This window comes from Bos grunniens, chromosome 14 (assembly GCF_055505025.1).
Source record: "Bos grunniens cultivar Pamir isolate PY7600 chromosome 14, Bosgru_T2T1.0, whole genome shotgun sequence".
In the NCBI taxonomy this organism is placed as follows: Eukaryota; Metazoa; Chordata; class Mammalia; order Artiodactyla; family Bovidae; genus Bos; species Bos grunniens.
In genome coordinates, this window is record NC_141178.1 from 48,869,844 (window position 1) to 48,892,558 (window position 22,715).

At 41.7% G+C, this 22,715-nt stretch overlaps 1 protein-coding gene across 3 annotated transcripts in view; it reads left to right on the forward strand.

The window, feature by feature from the left end:
* SLCO5A1 (solute carrier organic anion transporter family member 5A1) overlaps nt 1-13,597 on the forward strand; it is a 146,446-nt gene extending 132,849 nt beyond the window's left edge. For all 3 annotated transcript variants that reach the window (XM_086335457.1, XM_086335458.1, XM_086335460.1), the window contains 4 exons: nt 5,876-6,035; nt 8,238-8,479; nt 10,775-10,839; nt 13,067-13,597. In XM_086335457.1, coding sequence (XP_086191583.1) covers nt 5,876-6,035; nt 8,238-8,479; nt 10,775-10,839; nt 13,067-13,524 — 925 coding nt within the window. In that variant the 3' untranslated portion in view covers nt 13,525-13,597. The remainder of the gene's footprint in view (nt 1-5,875; nt 6,036-8,237; nt 8,480-10,774; nt 10,840-13,066) is intronic.
* The last annotated feature ends 9,118 nt before the right edge of the window (nt 13,598-22,715 follow it).

Below are 22,715 nucleotides of genomic sequence, written 5' to 3' on the forward strand. Positions count from 1 at the left end.
AAATAGTCTGTCATTGTTTTCATTGTTTCCCCATCCATTTGCCATGAAGTGATGGAACCAGATGCCATGATCTTGTTTTTTTGAATGTTGAGTTTTAATCCAAATTTTTTACTCTCTTTTTCATCTTTATCAAGAAGTTCTTTAGTTCCTCTTCGCTTTCTGCCTTAAGGGTGGTGTCATCTGAGTTACTGATATTTCTCCCGGCAATCTTGATTCCAGCTTGTGTTTCATCCAGCCCAACATTTCACATGATGTACCCTGCATATAAGTTAAACAAGCAGGATGACAATATACAGCCTTGACGTACTCCTTTCCCAGTTTGGAACCAGTCTGTTGTTCCATGTCTGGTTCTAACTGTTGCTTCTTGATGTGCATACAGGTTTCTCAAGAGGCAGAATTCATTGTGATCCACACAGTCAAAGGCTTTGGCATAGTCAAAGAAGCAGAAGTAGATGTTTTTTCTGGAGCTCTCCTGCTTTTTCTTGGATCCAACGGATGTTGGCAACTGATCTCTGATTCCTCTGCCTTTTCTAAATTCAGCTTGAACATCTGGAAGTTCTCAGTTCACATAGTGTTGAAGCCTGGCTTGGAGAATTTTGAGCATTACTTTGCTGGAGTGTGAAATGAGTGCAATTGTGTGGTAGTTTGAACATTCCTGACATTGCTTTTTTTGGGGATTGAAATGAAAACTGACCTTTTCCAGTCCTGTGGTCACTGCTGAGTTTTCCAAATTTGCTGGCATATTGAGTTGCAGCACTTTCACAGCATCATCTTGTAGGATTTGAAATAGCTCAGCTGGAATTCCATCACCTTCACAAGCCTTGTTCATAGTGATTCTTCCTGAGTTCACTTGACTTTGGACTCCAGACTGTCTGGCTCTAGGTGAGTGATCAGACCATCATGATTATCTGGGTCATGATGATTTTTTTTTTTTTTGTATAGTTCTTCTGTGTATTCTTGCCACCTGTTTTTAATACCTTCTGCCTTTGTTAGGTCCATACCATTTCTGTCCTTTATTGTGCACATCTTTGCATGAAATGTTCCCTTGGTGTCTCTAATTTCCTTGAAGATATCTCTAGTCTTTACCATTCTTTTTTCCCTCTCTATTTCTTGCACTGATCACTTAGGAAGGCTTTCTTGTTTCTTCTTGCTATTCTTTGGAACTCTGAATTCATATGGGTATATCTTTCCTTTTCTCCTTGGCCCGCTGCTTACATTAAGTCACTGTCTGTTTTATTGTTGTATGTGTGTGCTCAGTCGCTTGGTCATGAATGACTCTTTGTGACCTCATGGACTATATAGCCTGCCAAGCTCCTCTGTCCATGGAATTTTTCAGGCAAGAATACTGGAGTGGATTGCCATTTTCTTCTCCAGGGAATCTTCCTGACCCAGGGATTGAACCCATGTCTCTGGCATCTCCTGTACTGGCAGGCGGATTCTTTACCCCTGAGCCACCTGGGAAGACATTTATTGTTGTATATTACTGTAAATAAGCATCGATCCTTAAGCAGTTGATTTAATGAAGATTAGGCAGCACACTTGCTCTTCTTTCCTGTTTTTTGTTCATTTTAGTCTCCCTGTGGCTAGTTTTCTTAAGGCTAGTTTTCTTAAAGCTTCAATGAAGGTAGGGCATGTCATTATACCTCTCATAGTTTCCTAGGCTTTGAAATTAGTCAGTTATCTTAGTTAACCTCAGGAACTCCTCCCATCTCTCTAATTCTATTATTCCATGATTTTTATAGTAATGTGTCATGTGTGACTCAGGTTTCCAGCTTGGACCATGCAGTTATAAGGCATTTGTTAGTGAGTCCTTGTTCCTGGCATGGAAAGAACACTTACATGGACCTTGAGTTTACATGAGCCTCTTGCTTGCAAGGGTGACTTGTCGGAGATTTTTTGTTTACTGGAAAGGTGATACCGTCCCTTTGCACAAGGATGAGTGTGGATCCTGCATTGTGTTCTCCCAGGACAGGCACAGCTCAGCTAATAAGAGGTTGCTTGGTGTGACTCGGATTTCAACACTTGCACTATTATTATAATCCAGTCTGTCTTCTGGAGCCTAAGTTATAGTGAAATAAGACATTATTATTCTTTCTTTTTAAAAGTAATTTATTTATGACTCTGCAGGGTCTTCATTGCTCTGCATGGGCTTTCTCTGGTTGTGCCGAGCAGGGGCTACTCTCTGGTTGTGATGTGTGGGCGTCTCATTGCTGTAGCTTCTCTTGTTGAGGAGCACGGGCTTTGCTGGTAGGGGCTCTTTCACTTTTCACTTTCATGCATCGGAGAAGGAAATGGCAACCCACTCCAGTGTTCTTGTCTGGAGAATCCCAGGGACGGGGGACACAACTGAAGTGACGTAGCAGCAGCAGCAGCTCAGTGGTTGTGGCTCCTGGGCTGTAGAGCACAGGCTCAATAGTTGTGGCCGACGGACTTACTTGCTCCACAACATGTGGGATCTTCCCGGGTCAGTAATCAAACTCTTGTCTCCTGCATTGGCAGAAAGAAAGTGAAAGTGTTAGTCGCTCAGTCGTGTCTGACTCTTTGCTACCCCTTTGTAGCCTGCCAGGCTCCTCTGTCCATGGAATTCTCCAGGCAAGAATACTGGAGTGGGTTGCCATTCCCTTCTCCAGGGGATCTTCCTGACCCAGGGATCAAACCCAGGTCTCCCGCATTGCAGGCAGATTCTTTACCCTCTGAGTTACCAGGAAAGCCTGACAGTATTATTCTTAAAAATAATTTTTTTAATCAGTGCAGTGTAAAGGATTAACTGTGTCAGCATCTTTCTTTCTTTGTGCCACTATGGCCTTTCCCACTGCTTTTATATTTTTTGTTTCTTTGGATTTTGTTAAAACTTTTGATACTCCATCATTTCTTTGTATCAGACATCATGATCTCAAGAGAAGAGCAAGTGTACCCAAGGGTGACCTGGGAGTGTGCCTTTGTTTCCAGAACTCACGAAATCTTTTGCCTTCCTGTCATCATGTGTGTTGACATTCTCTTTAGATTCCTTTCTCTTGAGTGAACATACCCACAAAGGAGAGGTATTTGGAATCTGTGGCTGTCATAAATGAATACAAAGCATGCTGTTAATAAGAAATTCCTTGTGACTTCTAAATAGGCATAGTAATAACCCTATTGTATGTATTTGAAGCCTGTCATTTTTAGTGACTATGCATGCAGGCATGTAAATTCCTTTTATTTGATCATGGCTTGCAATTTGGTTCTTGAAGAACTAGTGAAGAGTAATGCACAAAGAATATGTTTTATGTGATGCCAGTTAAAATAGCACGAAGCAGCCTCATCTGCTTCCTGGCCTCCTGGGACATCCATTTCATCATCCATGAAATGTGGAAATAGGTCTAGAACAGAGTTTCTCAGATCTGTATACAGTACTGAGATTTGGGTTAGCTTATTCTTTCTTGTGGGGCAAGGGCTGTTCTGGGTATCGTTGGGCTCTTTATATATATCTATATATTTAGATTGAGGGCAGGAGGAGAAGGGGTCGACAGAGGATGAGATGGTTGGATGGCATCACTGACTCAATGGACATGGGTTTGGGCGGACTCCGGGAGTTGGTGATGGACAGGGAGGCCTGGCGTGCTGTGGTTCATGGGGTCGCAAAGAGTTGGACACGACTGAGTGACTGAACTGAAATGAACTGATATACATATTTAAGATTTCTTTGATGTGGGCCATTTCTAAAGTCTTTGTTGAATTTGTTACAATATTGCTTCTGTTTTATGCTTTGGTGTTTTTGATCCCAAGGCATGTGGGATCTTAGTTCCCCAACCAGGGATCGAACCCACCACCCCTGCACTGGAAGGTGAAGCCTTAACCACTGGACCACCAGGGAAGGCCCCTACTGGACATTTAGAAGCAGCCCTGGCCCCTACCCACTAGATGTCAGTAGCACCCTTTTGTTCTGATGAACAAAAATGTCTCCTGACACTGCCAAAATTGCCCCTGTGGAGAACTACTGGTTTAGAATCACCTTTTAAAGGTATATTCAAACTGTCAAATGGTATGATTCAAAATATCAAGCGTTATGGTATTGTGAACATAAGAATTACGAGTGCTAAGTTGCTTCAGTTGTGTCTGAGTCTTTGCAACCCTATGGACTATAGCCCACTAGGCTCCTCTGCCCATGGGACTCTCCAGCTAAGGATACTGGCGTGGGTTGCCATTTCCTCCTCCAGGGCATCTTCTTGACTCAGGGATCAAGCCTGTGTCTCTTCTGTCTCCTGCACTGGCAGGCAGGTTTTTTACCACTAGCGCCACCTGGGAAGCCCAATAATTATGAGTCTTGTGATAAAAATTACTTCAGGGGAGGGATGGGAATGACCAGAGTTTATTTTACTTTTCCCTCTTTGGAAGGCTTTCCTGATAAAGTTTAAATATTGCTATGAGTTTGTTCCTTTTGTTCAAATTTGATGACTCAGTTATTGAGGTGTGAGGGAGGCTACAGGAGAAAAGCCTTCAAACAAACAAAGGAGGCTTCTGGATGAATGGTTTCTGAACATAGTCATTAAAGGTAAATCCTAGCACATGACTGACACTCTTAAATATCTGTTGAATGAATGGATGATGAGTAATGGGACAGGTGAATGGAATCTGCCATTTCCAGCCCATGTGGCTTTAGGAACAGTATTTCATGAGTGACACCTGAAAATGGTGGCTTCGAAAGCAAAGGAAGGAGGTCATTGGATGTGAGCACTCAGAGCCCCTTCATCCTTCCACGGGTTCCCTCTGGGCACCTGCTGGCCTCTGCCATTCCTTAGCCATTTCCTTCTGCTTCTCCCTCTGGCCCTATCTATCCTTACTTGACTTTTTTGCCCTTTTCTGTTTCTTGCCTGAACTGATTTGATTTGTGTTTTCCACATTGCATCATTTCTTTGAATCAGAAATCATGATCTCATGAGAAAATAGAACCTATTGTGTTTGCCTGGGAGTCCACATCTGCTCATTCTTTTCTTAACGCTTTTGGCAGGGCCTGGTCTTCACTGCTGTGTGTGGGCTCTCTAGTTTCGGGGGCGGGGGGCTACCCTCTAGTGGCCATGTATGGGCTTCTATTGTGGTGGCTTCTCTTGTTGAGGAGCATGGGCTCGAGGGCACATAGACTCAGTAGTTGTGGCGCACAGGCTTTGTTGCCCCTCAGCTTGTGGAATCTTCTCAGACCAGGGATCAAACCCACATCCCATGCACTGGCAGGCGGATTCTTAACCAGTGGGCCACTAGGGAAGTCCCACATCTGGGCATTCTTGAGGGAAGGAGAGTTTAATTGTTCTTCTCTGGTTGTCTGAATCAAACCAGTGCTCTGATTCCTGATGGTCTTAAAAAAAAAAACACCTTCTTTTGATATTCTAGAGTCCCTTGTCTTTCTTTGATAATTTATTTCAGAGCAAAGGCTTTTGGTCAAAGGAACTTGTGTTGACAGGCCTGATTGATGGATTCCATATTAGTGTCCTCATCACAATATTATTAATTTGGCACAAAAATATTTCTTCCATTTTACAGTTAAAGAAATTGAGGCCTCAATTTGTTACGATATAGAGCCAAGTGTCTGCAGTGAGTGAGTAGGTTCTATGAAGGTTAGAACTGAGCTCAGATTACCAAGATGGACGGTGGAATTGAGGCATGATAAATAATATGATACAAATGTACTAAGTCTGTAGTATGGGAAAATTGAAAAATGTTTTCTTTCTGTTCTGTTTTAAAGTCACAAAAATAATTATCTAGGGTGCTACTTCCTGGTACCATGGCTTTGATTTCATGGGGACATATTCTCTAAAACAGACACCTTACTTAACATCAAGAACTGTCCTGTGAATTTTATTTTGCAAATGTTAACGGCTCATGATCTGCTTTTCTCTCTTAGACCTTCTCTGACCATGCCACATAGGAATCTGACAGGAAGCTGCAATGTTAACTGTGGTTGTAAAACACATGAGTATGAGCCAGTCTGTGGATCGGATGGAATTACATACTTTAACCCTTGTCTGGCTGGCTGTGTTAATAGTGGGAATGTGAGCACCGGGGTGAGTATATTTCACAAGCTCCTGTCGTGTTGTTGGACTTTGTATGCAAACAGAATGCTTCAGTCTCCCTTTTCCAAAAATTTCAAATAAGATACAGGATATTTTCTGTCAAGGGCTTTCCAGGTGGCTCAGTGGGTAAAGAATCCTCCTGCAATGCAGGAGGCACAGGAGGTGCAGGTTTGATTCTTGAGTCAGGAAGATCCCCTGGAGGAGGGCAGGCAACCCACTCAGTATTCTTGCCTGGAGAATCCCATGGACAGAGGAGCCTGGTAGGCCACAGTCCTTGGGGTCGCAAAGAGTTGGACACGACTAAGCAACTGAGCATGAATGCACATGTGCTTCTGTCAAAAACCCGGAGGAAAGAAAATTATGCAATAAATACTATTATTTTATTTCCCAGGGATAATTGGAGTTTTTGAATATCGTGATCTGATTCCACATCATTCCCCTCTAGTGACTTCCTGTGCCAACCCAGTGAAACTTGATAAGGTCGAGTGCTGGATGTCACCTCTGCTACCCCAACAGGGCCCTTGTGATGATGGATGTGAAGGTCGAGATGACCATACTCTGTGCTGCTAGAAGAGAACAGGAGAGCACCTCCCCTGCTCAGAGCCTGTGAACATGGGCAGCGGCCATTTTTCATAGACTATCAATTCAGATTTTTTTTTTAAACGTTCAGAGTAAAGTTATTTCTGTCAGTTCAAGAATAGGCTATTTTGAGAATTCACTTTCCCGTGAATTATAAATAGGCAGTAATACTGTGGGAGAAGGTTTTCATATTCTACTCCGTTCTTTATTGAGCCTGGTTCCGTTCTTTGCATAATAACAGACTGTAGGCGGCTGCCTTCACTGAAAGGTTGAGGTGCCTTTGTTTGTTCTGGTGATATGGGATGATACCGTTGACTGCGTGTCTTGGGGATGTCATATTTGATCTCTGAGTTTTAAACTATGGTGATGAATTGAGATTCCTCTTGCTGGCTCCTCTTTATATAACTGGTGAGCTGCAGGGTGTGACTGAATTGAAAGGGACAATGAGACCTGCTGTTCAAATGAGGGCCACAGACCAGAGGACTCACTCGCCCCCGGGGAAGGACTTAGCCACTGAGTCCTCTGGTCTGTGGCCCTCATTCATACAAAGAGGCCCACAGTCCTTGGCGCACAGGCGGCCACGGGGCTCCCCATCTTTGTACTTGTACCTCCTGCTTCTCTGGGTGGCTGAGAGGTCACAATGACAGTGAGCTCAGCTGATGTCCATTCAGTAAAAGCAGCGTAATAGAAAGGTCCATTGGCTGTTTCGTTTGAGACATCTTTTGAGTCCCTTGTATTAGCTGGTTTCAAATGAAATAGCCAGTGATACATTCACTAGGGTTGGTACTGAAGTCGTTACAGTTGCATTGTGAACTCTCTGCATTTATTTAACAGATATTTACATTTGATCCTACACTGTTTCAGGGTTTTGCTAAGCACTCTGGTGAGCACAAATGAAAATAAGGCTTAGTTCCTGTTTTCGAGGGGCTTCTCTGTTTGGAGAGCCCAAGAATGAACATCCATTGAAGCAGCATCTGATTTATGACCCAAAATGAGGATATGGAACATGGCTGTGCTTGTGCAGTTGCATCAGATTCTTTGCAACTCCATGGACTGTAGCCCGCCAGGCTTCTCTGTCCCTGGGATTTTCCAGCAAGAATACCAGAGTGGGTTGCCATTTCCTACTCCCAACCCAGGTTGGGAATCTTCCCAACCCAGGGATTGAACCTCAGTCTCCTGCATTGGCAGGTGGATTCTTTACCACCTCGCCACCTGGGAAGCCCTTATGGAACATGAATAGTAAAGAATTGAGTATTGAAGGTTTCTGATCAAAGTTTAAACAACCCTGAGCAGCAGATTTTGATGTTGTTAGATGCACTTTTTGAATCCTTGCTGTTAAAATAAGGAAGATATTTTCCTCTTTTTTCTTTTTTGGGCTGTGCTGCACAACTTGTGGGACCTCAGTTCCCTGATCAGGGATTGAACTCAGGCTGCGACAGTGAAAGCCTGGAATCTTAACTACTAGGCCACCAGAGAACTCCCAGAAGATACTTTCAATGAACTATTCTGCATGTTTTTAAATGCTGGAGTGATTTTAGAGCCTTTTAATTCTGACTGTTCGTATGCTGAATTTTGCTTTGGATCGTCATCCAACTGATCTTTACTATCACTTAGATGCGGAACTACACAGAGTGCACCTGTGTTCAGAGCCGCCAGGTGATCACGCCGCCCACAGTGGGACAGCGCAGCCAGCTCCGCGTGGTTATCGTCAAGACGTACCTCAATGAGAACGGCTACGCTGTGTCCGGGAAGTGTAAACGGTCCTGTAACACCCTCATCCCATTCTTAGTTTTTCTGTTCATAGTGACCTTCATCACAGCATGCGCCCAACCGTCAGCCATCATAGTAACACTCAGGTGAGGACGGCGTTCAGAATGTCTAGGTTGGGTTATACGCTCAGAATTGCCAGAATTTTTATTCCAGACTGGTTGGGTTATACGCTCAGAATTGCCAGAATTTTTATTCCAGACTGGGGACTGATGTGGTAAAGTGGTGATGAAAGCAAAATGAGATTGTGCAGGAAAGTGCTTCAGACATTTACCTGGTGAACTTAAGAGAAGGGAGTTTTCCCATGTCAGGAAGGGAAAGGAAGATGGTAACATTTCATTGAGCATCCCAGATGGCTCAGTGGTAAAGAATCTGCCTGCCAGTGCAGGAGACATGGATTAGATCCCTGGGTCGGGAAGATCCCCTGGAGAAGGAAATGGCAACCCACTCTGATATTCTTGCCTGAGAAATCCCATGGACAGAGGAGCCTGGTGGGCTGCAGTCCATGGGGTCGCAAAAGAGTTGGTCATGACTTAGCAACTAAACAACAGCAACATTTCATACTCCAGGACTTTTTTTATTTAGATGAATTATGTCCCCATAGTTCAGTGAAACTTTGTTTGGATGCCTTTGGTTCCTGAAGTCTCTTCTGAAAGGTTCAAGTTCAGGAGCTTAAAGCTATGACTGTATTAGCTACAAGAAGCCTGGCCTGAGAGGAGGTGACAAGTCATTTGGTGAAGTCACTAAATCATACATACGGCTAAGAATATTATCTCTGACCTTGTAGGTAGTTAATACCTCCAGGATCAGTGACCGTTGTTGCTGGGCTTGAATTCCAAATGCTTATTTCATTAATTTCACTATCATATAACATTCTGGCATTGAATCAGGGAAAGGGCAGACTAGGAAATGTAATTTTAAGTTGTTCATGCTGTGCTTTCTTTGCCATATTATATATCCCATTTGTGTGTGTGTGTGGTGTTTTTTTTTTTTTTTTTTTACTTCTGAGAGAGAATGTGGAGGTTACCTTAATGGAGGCTCTATTTAAAATGTTGACACCAACACATTCAAATCAGAGTGTTGGTATTTGAGGTAAAGATGGCCATAGACCAAGGAAGGGAGTGGACAACGTGGTGAAGAGATGAAAGCATGGCCACAGCAGCTTTAGGAGGACTGGGATGCAGGGGGATGAAGGAAGGAGGGGTGTCAGTCTCCACAGTCTCCCTTTTGTGCCCTCCCTGGGCTCCTTGGTAACCCAGGATGCTGGCTTCTGGTGGGATGCATCTGCTGAGATGTCTTTCTTAGCAGGGAGCTTGGGCTGCTTGCCTGCCAGTTCTGCATAGTCTGGCTTCCCTTCTATGGGATGCTGAGTTAGATGTTGCTCAGCTTATGAGTTCCTTGACGGCAAGATAACAAATGGTACCCAGGAGTCCCACTGGTCCCATTGGTTTGGGACCAATCCTCAGATCCTCAGTCAGCAGATACTTACAGAGTAATGACAGTGTGTGCCACACTGGGGGAATTGCTGTGAGCAAGTAAAGAAATTAGGGGAAAAGATGACAAGTACACTGGTCCTCGAGAATTTCACATTGCATACTGAGAACCCTATGTGTATGGGCTAGAAAGGATAAAGTACTTCATCATAAAAAAAATGGGAATCGTTACTAATCTAATACTTTGAACTTTAATTCTACAAGAGATGTTAAATAACCAGAAAAGAGGTGCCTGTTTAATAATGTTTAAACATGGCAGATCATCAGTTGTCTTCTAACCCAAAACTTCAGAAAAGGAGACATTCAATCTTTGCTAATTACAACATCAATAGACTCCAGTCATCCTGCCATGTGGGATTTACTTGAAACTTAAGTTTTAGGAAAAGAAGAAAAAGTGAGGTGATGGGGAAGGATTCATTCCATTTCTAACTTTTGACTTATTTCCAATACATTTTGGGACTGTTAGAAAAAAAACTTTTTTCTCTATATTTTTCCTTGAGAAATTGCAGAAGTAAATTTCAGTGTGCCATTTTGGAAAGTGCAGGCAAACAGAAAAAGAATGCAATAGTTAGGATTATCAGTTTTTTTTTGAGTTGATTTTGCAAGCTCAGAGCTGCTTCTGTAGTTTCAGCCCTGAACCTTTATCCTTCCACGTGTTATTTACACAAAAAGTGGAGTTAATCAGAGTTCTTTGGAGTCTTCACTGGGTAGACCTTTATTCAGTGATGTAGCGATAAGCCGTCTTGTTCAACTATTGTTAGTAACTTCTAGCGAAATCAATATTTTGGCCCATTATCTATGTGGTCCCTGGCCCTGCAGCTAAGCAGGTTTGACTTGACATTCATTTTCTTGAAGCTCTTGTTCTAAAATATTTCTTTACCTTCTTTGTAGGTCTGTAAAAGATGAAGAGAGGCCTTTTGCCCTGGGAATGCAGTTTGTTTTATTGAGAACACTTGGTATGTTCCTAAATTTCCCACACTGCCTTTTAGTTCCTCTTTGCAGATGCCAAATTTTCACTGTCCTTTAAAAAATGTCAAGTCAGATCACTTGTTACCATTCGTACTAGCTAGGAGTTTACACGTTAGTGGGCAGGCGCAACTTCCTCATTTTCTGATTTGAACCAAAAGCTGACCAACTCTGTCGCTGATGAAACAAAACAAAACTGACTTTTGATCGGTTTCTCTTTCACTCTGAGTATGCACTTGGACTAAATTCCCCAGAGTTTTGTACAGTTAGAAATCTTGAACCAAGAAACTGTTGTGGGCTTACAGTCCTGGTGTTTCTGTCCCTTTTGTGACTTTGTAACATGAAAATGATGGGAATTAGTGCTTACTTTGTGTGTATGTGTGTCCGAAAATTTCAGTTCCTTATTTCTTTCTAGTAATTGTACTGGACTGGGTAAACAATATGCTGATCAGACTTTCTGAGGAAAAGAAATAAAAAATTCTAAATGGAAAAAAGATGTCCTAATTGATATATAGGGACTAAGCTTTACTTAGTGGCTCAGTGCTAAAGAATCCACCTGCCAATGCAGGAAACACAGGTTCGATCCCTGGGTTGGGAAGATCCTCTGGAGGAGAAAATGGCAACCCACTCCAGTATTCTTGCCTGGAAAATTCCACGGACAGAAGAGCCTGGTGGGCTGCAGTCCGTGGGGTCGCAAAGAGTCAAACAGGACAGTGACTAAACAGCAGCAAGATTTCTTTTTAACAGAGAAGCTTGTTAGCGCTGTGTCAATGTGGTAAGTCACAGAGTTTATTTGGACTCGAAGAACATCCTTCTGACTTCTACAAACATTGCATCACCTGTGATGTCTTGGGAGAGTGACTGGGGAGCAGTGTGTCCGACTTCAGTGTATTTTTATATGACTTCCTTATTGTCAAGAATATTGTTTTCTTTCTTAAGGGGCAGTCTGTCATTTTCTTCAGCTGTTATTTTCCTCAGTAATCAGTATCATCACCCACAGGACAAAAAAAAATTTTTTTTAATTCAAACTGCTTATTTCAGTTTTGAAGGGTGAAACATTTTAAACATTTAAAAATCATCTGCCCCTTGGCAACAGGAATCCTCTCTGGTATTCCTTTTTTGTCTTCTGTTGTGGTTGATGGCCCAGACCAAGAGTGAGGACTTGTCAGTGGGCATCAAAGGCTTCTAGTGCCTTGAATTGAGTGGCCTATTTGTTTTTAAATTTCAGATATTAATCTGACTTTTTTGAGGGGAAGGTGCCATGCCACGTGGCTTTCAAGATCTTAGTTCCTGGGCCAGGAACTGAACCCAGGGCCAAGACAGTGAAAACACAGAGTCCTAACCACTGTACATGCAGGGAACTCCCCTCCCTAATTACATTTTTATCAATGTAAATTTTTATGTCTAAAAATATATTATTACTCTTGTTTTAACTTAATAGAATCTTTTGTAAAATTCTTTTTTTTTTTAGCTTTTGATTTTATATTGGAGTATAGTTGATTAACAACTTTGTGTTAAGTTTCAGGTGTATAGCAAAGTAATTCAGTTATGAGTATACATGCATCTATTCTTTTTAAAATTCTTTTCCAAGTTATGCTGTTATCTAATATTGCTGCTGCTAAGTCACTTCAGTGGTGGCCGACTCTGTGCGACCCCATAGACGGCAGCCCACCAGGCTCCCTGTCCCTGGGATTCTCCAGGCAAGAACACTGGAGTGGGTTGCCATTTCCTTCTCCAATGCATGAAAGTGAAAAGTGAAAGTGAAGTTGCTCAGTCGTGTCCGACTCTTAGTGACCCCATGGACTGCAGCCCACTAGGCTCCTCCATCCATGGGATTTTCCAGGCAAGAGTATTGGAGTGGGGTGCCATTGCCTTCTCCAATATTGAGCAGACATAAAAATGTGTTCTTGCTTTTTAGACATGTTATATCATAATATGTCTAATAAGTAATACTTATAAAATAAACATCATAAAATGTCTAAAAAACCAAAGCACATCCCGACTCAGCTGTGACGTGAAAGATTTAAAGTAGTAGTGAACATGTCTATAAAAAGAATATTATGACAAGATGTGATGTATATTTCCAAAAAACAACACAGAAAAACCACTCCTCTCAACTGATTTTAGAGTAAACAGATATCTTGTTAATTTATAAATCTGTTTCCTCTTATAAGACATGCTAACATCTTTTCTTTTTCTTTTCCCCTACCACTCTAGCATACATTCCGACTCCAATTTACTTTGGAGCAGTTATTGACACCACCTGCATGCTCTGGCAACAGGAGTGTGGAGTGCAAGGCTCTTGCTGGGAGTACAATGTCACGTCATTTCGTTTCGTCTATTTTGGTTTAGCAGCCGGCCTCAAATTTGTTGGCTTTATATTTATTTTTCTGGCCTGGTACTCCATTAAATACAAGGAGGAGGAACTGCAGAGGCAGAGGTGGAGAGAGTTCCCTCTGAGCACTGTGAGCGAGACGGTGGGCCGCCCCGACAGTGCCAATAAGGCTGCCCGGACTAGATCTTGTCCCGCTTTCAGCACCCAGGGAGAATTCCATGAAGAGACTGCTCTGCAAAAAGGGATCCAGTACACGGCACAGACCTATCCGGGGCCATTCCCAGAAGCAATAAGTTCCTCCCCAGACCTGGGGCTGGAAGAAAGCCCTGCGGCCATGTAGCCTCCCTCCTGAAGCTTGAAAATGGAAGACTTTGGTTTTGTTGGTTGAGTTGAATATGGCGACTTGAGAAACACCCGTGCCTTCTTTTCTTTCTTTTTTTAACCTCTAAAGACACAATCCTCAAACCAACAAAACTCACTATACACAGCCACTGTTGATTGAGGGCTGGATACCTCAACAAGAATGAGCCTTTCCTCCTCTCCAAGGAGGAGTTTAGATAGATTTGTTACTGTTTCTGAGATGTTGATTTGACGCTCATGCTCTGATATGGTAGAAGGCTGGGTGCGTGGTTAACAAAATCTTGGGAAGTGTAATGGCAGTGCATATCATTAGCATACTCTCTGAACAAGGGTGAGCTTGACCGTGACTTTGCATTTACAAATCAAGGTTTTTAGATATGAACAACTACTGTGAGTTCTGCTACAAAGCACAAATGAATTTGCCTCAACTATGCAATTTGATTGGAAAATATAAGTGCAGCATGTTACTTTTGCTTTCAGAGACTAAAGCAGATAGTTTTTTTGAAAAGAGGAAGCTAAACTTTCCCTAAAGTACTGTTTATAGCTTTTTAAGCCATAGCAGAATTAAAAATCAGGTAGAACTTCTTAAATGCTTCACCAGAACCATAAGCATAGCATGAGAAAGGGAACAGCTAGTTTGTTTCATAAGACACATTCTCTTTTTAGTCTGTCTGTCCCACTATAAAGGAAGCTGCTGAGTCATGAACCTGAGAGCTTGAATATAAACTACAGGAGTCTTTCATAAGGGACTTTAACACTCGTGTGCTAAACAATATGGCTAGAAACTGTCATTTGAGATGCATAATAAGAAAAGAAACTGATGGCTTTCTCATCCAAAGAAAATTGCTGCAGAAATTCTTTAGCTTTTAAGGGCCCATGTAAGGGTTGTTGAGAATTGTAACCTTAACACTCAAAGGAGTTGGAAAAAAGAAATCCCGCAGAAATATGATTGAGTCTCACCTGATCATTTTAGTTATATCCCTGGAAGCACTAGCAGGGCTGTAGTTTTCTTTTTTATGTGCAGAGAATTCTGTGGTTGTTGTGAAAATGGAGTCATTGAATCAGGAAAGCTGTACCTGTGGCATGAAATCCATGTTGAACAAAGGAGGGAGATCTGTGAGCCAGATCTTGGTGATGATCCTAAGTAAAGGTTGAAAATTATTTAAAATAAACTGGCCTGTCATACTGAATCCTACCTTATCAGAGTTAGAACCATTTTATACCTCCCTTTAGTTTCTTTCTACTGTAACTTTCCTGAAGTGATTTTGCAAGAGGATTTTTCTGTTCCTAAATGCACTTGGGGTTCAACAGCCACCATCCTTTTCAGTACCTCTCAGCACATCACTTTGATTTAGATCCGCATGGAATGTTTTCTATGTGGTTCTGAAGGTAGGTGCCTCCTGATAGCAATATAAACTGATGCGAGTTAACCTGTGGAATTTGGCTGCCCAGAAAAAGAATTATGACAACTCAGACTTAGGAGGGACTGTAATGTACAAATATCAATATGATGGAGAACTGTTTCTGCCAATGTGCCTAGGCTTATATGAGGCTGATTTGGGAAATGATTCTCTTGTTTCATTTACACTCTTGAGTAGAAGGAATGTGATTGACTCATGATTCCTGGCTTTTTTGCCTCTATCCATGGGTGCATGGGTGGAGTTGTGTGAATATTCCTGGTTCAAGATTGTTTTCTTCTTTAACTTAGGAATGGTGTTGGTCAAATGGTTCTCTTGGTTGCAGGCAGTTTATGGAAAGGTTCTCTATAGGGTGGAGTTGGCAGTTAGGCTAAATAATGTCTACAGGGTGGAATTGGCAGTCCTGGGTGACAAGGACTTCCTTAGAGCAGACTTGTTTGGCTAAGTCATAAGAAGCATCATTGCCTGTAATTACACTGTGTCTGTAAAACTTTGGTCAACTTGGTGTATTTCGAAGATCTTCAGAGAATACTGCTTTATGTCTTTGAGTCTACTCTAGGGCCTTTGTGATCCCCCTCACCCTTTGTGGGAGATCTTTGATCCTTTAGAAGAGAAAGTTTCTTATTGGGTTGGAGCAAAACATAGGTAGATTGGGAAGAGATGTGATTATCTTCTAAATTTCCTCTGATTATTAAGAAACATTGAGAGAATTTGGGAAGGTTGGCACTTCTTTTTTTTTTTTTTGTAGCTAAGATTGTGTTTCCACACTCTTAGAATTTCTCTCTTCCTGTTATCACATTTTGAAAAGGAACACTGCCCTTAGAAATCTATGATCAGAAATGACGGTATGAGAAATCAGGTATAAATAGAGATCCCTCCCTGTCTTTACCTTGGAGATTCATTCAGTTCAGCCATCACGAGTGTCATTTCCTTATCAAAAGTTATTTTACCCAATTACCATCTGCCAGTCTATGAAATCCCTTGGGTTGATTAGGTCAACCCAAATTCAAAGAAATTGGCGGAACTGTACACCACAATGTTAATGCTGTACTTCCTCAAATATCTGGGACTTATAACTAGCAGGTATAGCATTACCATGTTGTTGGTAAAAGTAAAATAAGCAGTAAAAATCGTGGGAGACTGATGTTTTGGAATATGTACCAATTAAGAGTTGTCCCCAAAGCACTTTGGGTTCAGGTGGCATCATTGGAATATTAAGTAGTTAACTAAAGTGACTGTTTGCTAAATGACACCATTTGATTGTATATACAAGGTCCTTATACGCTTGATAATAAATTGGTCATGTTACTTTTAGAGTCACCACTCCTAATATAAGTTTAATTGACACTCTCCGTGAGCTTAGGCTTCTAATTACTTGGTTTTTTTTGAAAAGGTCACCTTGTTCTTTTAAAAATTCTGTAGTTTAAAGTATTATTTGGCCTTAATGTGCAAATATAATATCCTTGAGTCTAGCCTATTAATTTAGAAACCCCAGGCGGTAGAGTGGGCAGTTGGCACACATTATTTTGGTCATCTTCTTTAGCTTGACATCTTTATCCTTTGTAGGTGGATTTAATTCTTGAAAACAGTCAAGAACTAGGGTGGGGAAAAGAAAGGAGCAGCAGAGAGGAAGCAAGTGAGCAGTTGTTGAGAGTTGGCTATTGGCAGAGCGTTTTTATCAAGCACACAATAGGTAGCATGCATTTTAATCCTCTAAATAACTTTGCAAGATAGCTATTTTTTACTGTTCTTCTAAAACACAGGTCATGAACACTGAGGCTCATAGAGGTCAAGTGATTTGTTTAGGATTTACATAGTGGCCAAGTCAGGGTTTGGATGCTCATTTCTTGTCGTGCACTTCTTACACTACGTAATACTTACAGTAATTTTGGTTAACATAGGTAAGATGTGACTATAAGATAGTGAGGTGAAGCATTTCATATTTTGATGTGTTACTATTTCTGAAGAGTAGAGAAGTTATTATTTCCTTGTGTAAAATAGACAAAAAATCTGTAGAAAACATCAAAATGGAATGTTTTGATTTTCAAGGTAAATTTACATTTATTTAGCTAAGTCTTATATTCACAACTGTTTGCCCTAACTTACCTCAAGTATTTATTTATAGTTCCTATTTAATGTAGAACAAAACCAATTTTAGTGTTAACATTGCATCTCAGTAGTGTCTGAAACAAACCATTATGAGGAAAGGCGGTTCAGAATTTTGAATCTGAGTTTTGGGGATTTCAAGTGTATGTTCTTTTTGTCCCCTCCTCTTTCAGAATGTTAACATTTCTATTGTTTTTTAAATGACTAGCTTTTAAGTTTCTTAATACAAGTTTAACATGAACATACACAAAGTGTTACTTGTTAAGTGAACAGATACAAAATGTTATATGTTATGAACCAAACCACAGCCCAGTTGTTACTGATTGTTACCCTTAGTAGCTGCAGGAATAAATGGGCTCATGCCCCTAGAAATGTCAGCAGGGGCTTACCTGGAGGAGGTAATGGTAGTCCTGCCTTTTCACCAACCACCAAGACAGTTCTCTCTGAGCCTGCATTTCTGTCTTGCATTCTTTGGTAGACTTGGAGCCAAAAAGTTTCTTCTTGGAGCCTGTTTTGTATCAAATACAGGTGCACCAAAGAGAAGCTTTATAGTTTGCTTGGACCTGAAGCATTTGGAGATTCTCTAGTTGTGCTTGAGCAGGAACCTAGGGTGGTAGCCAAATACAGTATGATTTTGTGTGTACTTAAAGCATCCTAAATGACACAGAAATGTGATCATAGCTACTGATATATAGGTGCGTGTGTGTGTCTGCTAAGTCACTTCAGTTGTGTCCAACTCTTTGTGACCCCCTGGACTGTAGCCCGCCAGGCTCCTCTGTCCATGGGATTTTCCAGGCAAGAATACTGGAGTGGGTTGCCATCCCCTCCTCCAGGGGCTCTTCCTGACCCAGGGATTGAACGTGCATCTCTTAGGTCTCCTGCATTGGCAGGCGGGTTTTTTTTTTGTTTGTTTGTTTTTTACCACTGGCGCCCGCCACCTAGGAAGCCTCATAAAGGTGCATACTGAGTATTCTAAGTAGCGAAGTGAGTGAAGTCGCTCAGTCGTGTCCGACTCTTCGCGACCCCGTGGACTGCAGCCCACCAGGCTCCTCCGTCCATGGGATTTTCCAGGCAAGAGTACTAAGTAGCAGGTGGATATCAAAATACTGCATAACCCCAGGATTGTTTAGGATGCAGGCTTGCTATTCCTGTTATATGGATGGGTAGAGATTCTTTACACACATATAACTGCATTTCCTCTTTCTAGTTTGGAAGGGAGTGCCATGGCTGGCAAGGCGACATTTCTGGCCTCATGCACTTTATCTTTTCTATCTTCTCTGCTTTCCTTACCTTCTAGTATGCTGCTGGCTGTATCTATCCCAGACTTCTTGCCACATTGGAATGAGATCTGTGTATGTTTGAAGAGGTTATTTTAAGCACTTCATTTTTACTCAGCCCCACGAAGGGTCATTCGTGCTAAGTTGCTTCAGTCGTGGCTGACTCTGCACAACCTTATGGACTGTAGCCTGCCAGGCTCCTCTGTTCATGGGATTCTCCAGGCAAGAATACTGGAGTGGGTTGCCATGCCCTCCTCCAGGGGTTGTTCCCAGCCCAGGGATCGAACCCACGTCTCTTATGTCTCCTGCATTGGCAGGCGAGTTCTTTACCATTAGCAACCAGCTGGGAAGCCAGCTATGATGTAAACCCTCCCTGGGTATTTGCTTTTAAAACATTAAAAAATAAATGCCTCGGTGCTAGAAGTATTTGATGATGCATGCTCACTACAAAAATGCACCACTGACTTGACAGTATTTCACTGAACGGGCTGCATGTGCTTTGCTTTTAGAAATCTGGAGAGTTTCTCAGAAAATAAGCATTCATTACTCTCATTACCACAGTTAATTCATGAACTTAACGCTGCAAAAAAGAAGAGTGTAAGGAGGATTACTTTTTTTTATGGAAAACTCAGTGCTTTTGATATTTATTTTAGCAAGAATAATCAGATGCTAAAAATAATTTCAGAGAGAGGGGAAAAATATTTCAGATAATCTTTTCTTATTTCTTCTCCCCCAAAACCTTACACACATGTAAGTTGTTTTTATAATATTGAGATTTTGAAGGTGTTGTCTTTTTCTGGTATTCTACTATTACATATTGAAATTGAAGGAGAAGGTATTATTGAAAACTGAAGTAATTGCAGGGACATATTAAACCAAAGGGGTGAACAAAAGAAGTTTAAAGTTTGTATGTTGAAATGAAAGATAAGGATAATGGTAAGACTTTATAGTGGGCATTTTTCTTAAAATACATACCTCTACCCCAAATATTAATTTGGAAGCATGAGAATGGCAGATCAGCCACCGATTCTTTAGTTAAAGGAAAAGTGATAACTGTGTCCAATAACCTGGTGTTAGGGCCCTAGTGGCGTGTGTGTTCAGTGTGTGTGTTTTTGTGTATAGGGTGTGCTTGTGATGAAAGGCTGTTTTGAGTTGTTGCATAAAGAAATTTGATTTTGTGATTTTTAAAATGAATATTTATTTGGAGACCTCTTAGGGTAATGTACAAGATGTATAATTTCCTGTGTTTAATGAAATCTATTGTCATTGTACTAAGAAACATTGGTTTACAACATCTTGAATACTTGATTATTGCAAATTCAGAAAAAAAAAGTTAAAAAAAAAAATAAAATGTGTGTTGGATTGAAATTTGTTTGTCTCTTAAGATTTTGGGGGTTTGAAGAGATGAAGTAATGATGTCAATGTTTTCTCCCACTGTAGAGGCCCACCAGGGGCCTTCCCTGGTGGTCTAGTGGCTGGGACTCCATGCTCCCAGTGCCGGGGCCTTCATTCGATCCCTGGTTGGGGAACTAGATCCTGTATGCCACAACTAACCTGGTGCAGCCAAAAAAAAAAAAAAAAGACACAGGGATTAGATGAGGTTAAATGGGCCTCCACTTTCTCTGGAAAATGGCACAAATGAAATGGCACAAATTTCATTTCATTTTCCTTACCTAACTGGTAACTTTTCCTTGAAGCCAAATTGGGACTATAGTTTTTAGGAACTTGTGGTAGCATATTTTCTGAGTCACTAAAGAGAATAATTCTAAGCATTTCATCTTTTATCTATTTAAATTCAAACAAAATTTGGAGTTACAGAACTGTATGCCTTGAATATGGTTGGTGTTAGTCAGGATAGGCTATGTCATACTTAAATAACACGCCAGTCCCCAAATCTCAGTGGCTTCATAGCACAAAATTCATTTCTCATTAATAAGACACATCTGTGTGGGTCTGTTCTAGAGTCCTTCAGGGACCCAGCCTGACAGAGGCTCCCTCATCTTGAAGTTGCACAATTTGGAACTTTCAGAGATGGTTTTGGTTGTTAGAGGCAAGGAAGAAGCATAGAGAAAGGCAAAGGGGCTTTTCTGTGTCTCAGACTGGAAGTGACACACTGTATTCCTCTGAACTAGAGGTGTGTCCCCGCTTAACTGCTGGGTCCTGGAAGTGTTGGGGAGCAGATAGCAGGCATTTGATGGATGTTACTCTTTGCCACCAAGTTGACCATGATAGGTTTAAGGGTATTTCCAAAGGAGTGCAACTCATGAGTCTGTTGTTACTTAGTTGCTAAGTTGTATCTGACTGTTTTGCCACCCCAAGGACTGTAGCCTGACAGGCTCCTCTGTCCATGGTGTTTTCCAGGCAAGAATACTGGAGTGGGTGGCCATTTACTTTTCTAGGGGATTTTCGAACCCAGCGGTCAAACCTAAAGTCTTTGCAGGTGAACTCTTTACCACTGAGCCACCTGGGAAGCAACTCATGAGTCTAAGAATTGATAAACCAAAGGAAAGTCTCAAGCATAAAAAAGAATGATTTCCAAAGGAATAAATATAAAAACTTGATCACCAAAGCAGTTAAAAGCCCCGTTCCCCTAGTCTCTACTGAATAACAAGCTGATCATTGCTCATGGCGGCCAGGAGCTGGCCTGAGCCTAGAGGAAGAATTTGTGGTCAGACTCCAACCCCCATGGGGAAAAAGCACTGGATTTTGAGGGCTTATCTGAAGGGTAACAGCATTTTCTAAGTGTACTGGCATCTCAAACTTTTGGGTGAGAGGCAGAAGGAGCTAAATGAGCCTTGGAAATAACAGCATGACTCATGGACTGAGATGCAAAGTGGCTATATTTAGAACCCAGCTCCGGAGCACTCAATAGGTGGAAAGCAGGACAATTGATTTCCATTTACCACCCCCTTGCACACCTAAACTAAAAGGTCACAGTAGCCCAAGATACATGGATAATTGGAGGGAGTCTGTGCTTCTGTACTGATTTCTGGGCAAAACTTTCTTTTCCTCCATGGCTTTGTGTATTTAACAAAAGAGCCATTTATGCAAAGACCAAATAGTAACCCCTATCCAAGTATACTGTCTTCTCTGGATTTCCCTTGAATCTCTTCGATAGCCCACACCTTCAAGGGAGAAGCAGAGCCATTCTGGATATTACACCATTTGAAATAAACACAGAAGGAAAACAGTTTCTTTTTAAGGAATGAAGACAGCAGAAATGTTTTGAATGTGACAACTCATCTTCCATGCTTCAGCCCCAGACTTGGTAAAACCTCAGCATTTTCAGAGCAGTTAAAAAGCATTCAGTTCCTTTTGGTCTTTAAAAAATTGTCCGCTGGGCAGAGACGGCCTCCGTAGCTTGGTTTATGGGAGCCAAAAAACATTTTTAATTGCACAGAGTCATGGGGAAGCAAGGAGATCGATATTCGGGGCTCACTCTTGAATTTAAACATCAAAGTTTGATGCAATCCCTGCTAATAATACCAATATAAATCAGTAGAAAGCTAAACTGTTCTTTGGCCTCCTGGAATGGCTAAAATCCTAGGCACTGAAGAAAGAGCAAGCCTGCCATGGATCAAGTTGTTCTAGATGTTTTCTTAGAGATATGGTAGAGCTACTACTTTAGAAATCAATATAAAGGGCTGCTTTGCCAAGGGTCTAGGCCCTGGGACCCAGCAGAGGTCTTTAGTTGCAATAGAGTGACATCTAATGGTCATTATGGAAAAACACAAGCTGTAATCTCTTAACCCTTCAGATTCCCTGGCTGGACTTGGGTGGCTCTGTTGTTGTTCTGGTGTTGTGTCCAACTCTTCGTGACCCCATGGACTGCAGCACGCCAGCCTTGCCTGTCCTTCACTGTCTCCCAGAGTTTGCCCAAACTCATGTCCACTGAGTCGGTGATGCTATCTAACCATCATCTTCTGCCGCCCCCTTCTCCTCCTGCCCTCAATCCTTCCCAGCATCAGGGTCTTTTCCAATGAGTCAACTTTTCACGTGAGTTGGTCGAAGTATTGGAGCTTTAGCTTCAGCTTCAGCATCAGTCCTTCCAATGAATATTCAGGGTTGATTTCCTTTAGGATTGACTGGTTTGATTTCCTGGTGGCCTAAGAGACTCTCAAGAGTCTTCTCCAGCACAGAATCTTCCGCAGTTCGATTTGGGTTTGATCCCTGAGTCAGGAAGTTCCCCTTGAGGAGGAAATGGCAACCCATTCCAGTATTCTTGCCTGGGAAATCCTATGGATACACTGAGGATTCTAAGGACACAAATGCTCTGCCTTACAGGAGAACAGAGGAACCAGAAATCAAATTGCCAACATCTGCTGGATCATCAAAAAACCAAGAGAGTTTCAGAAAAACATCCACTTCTG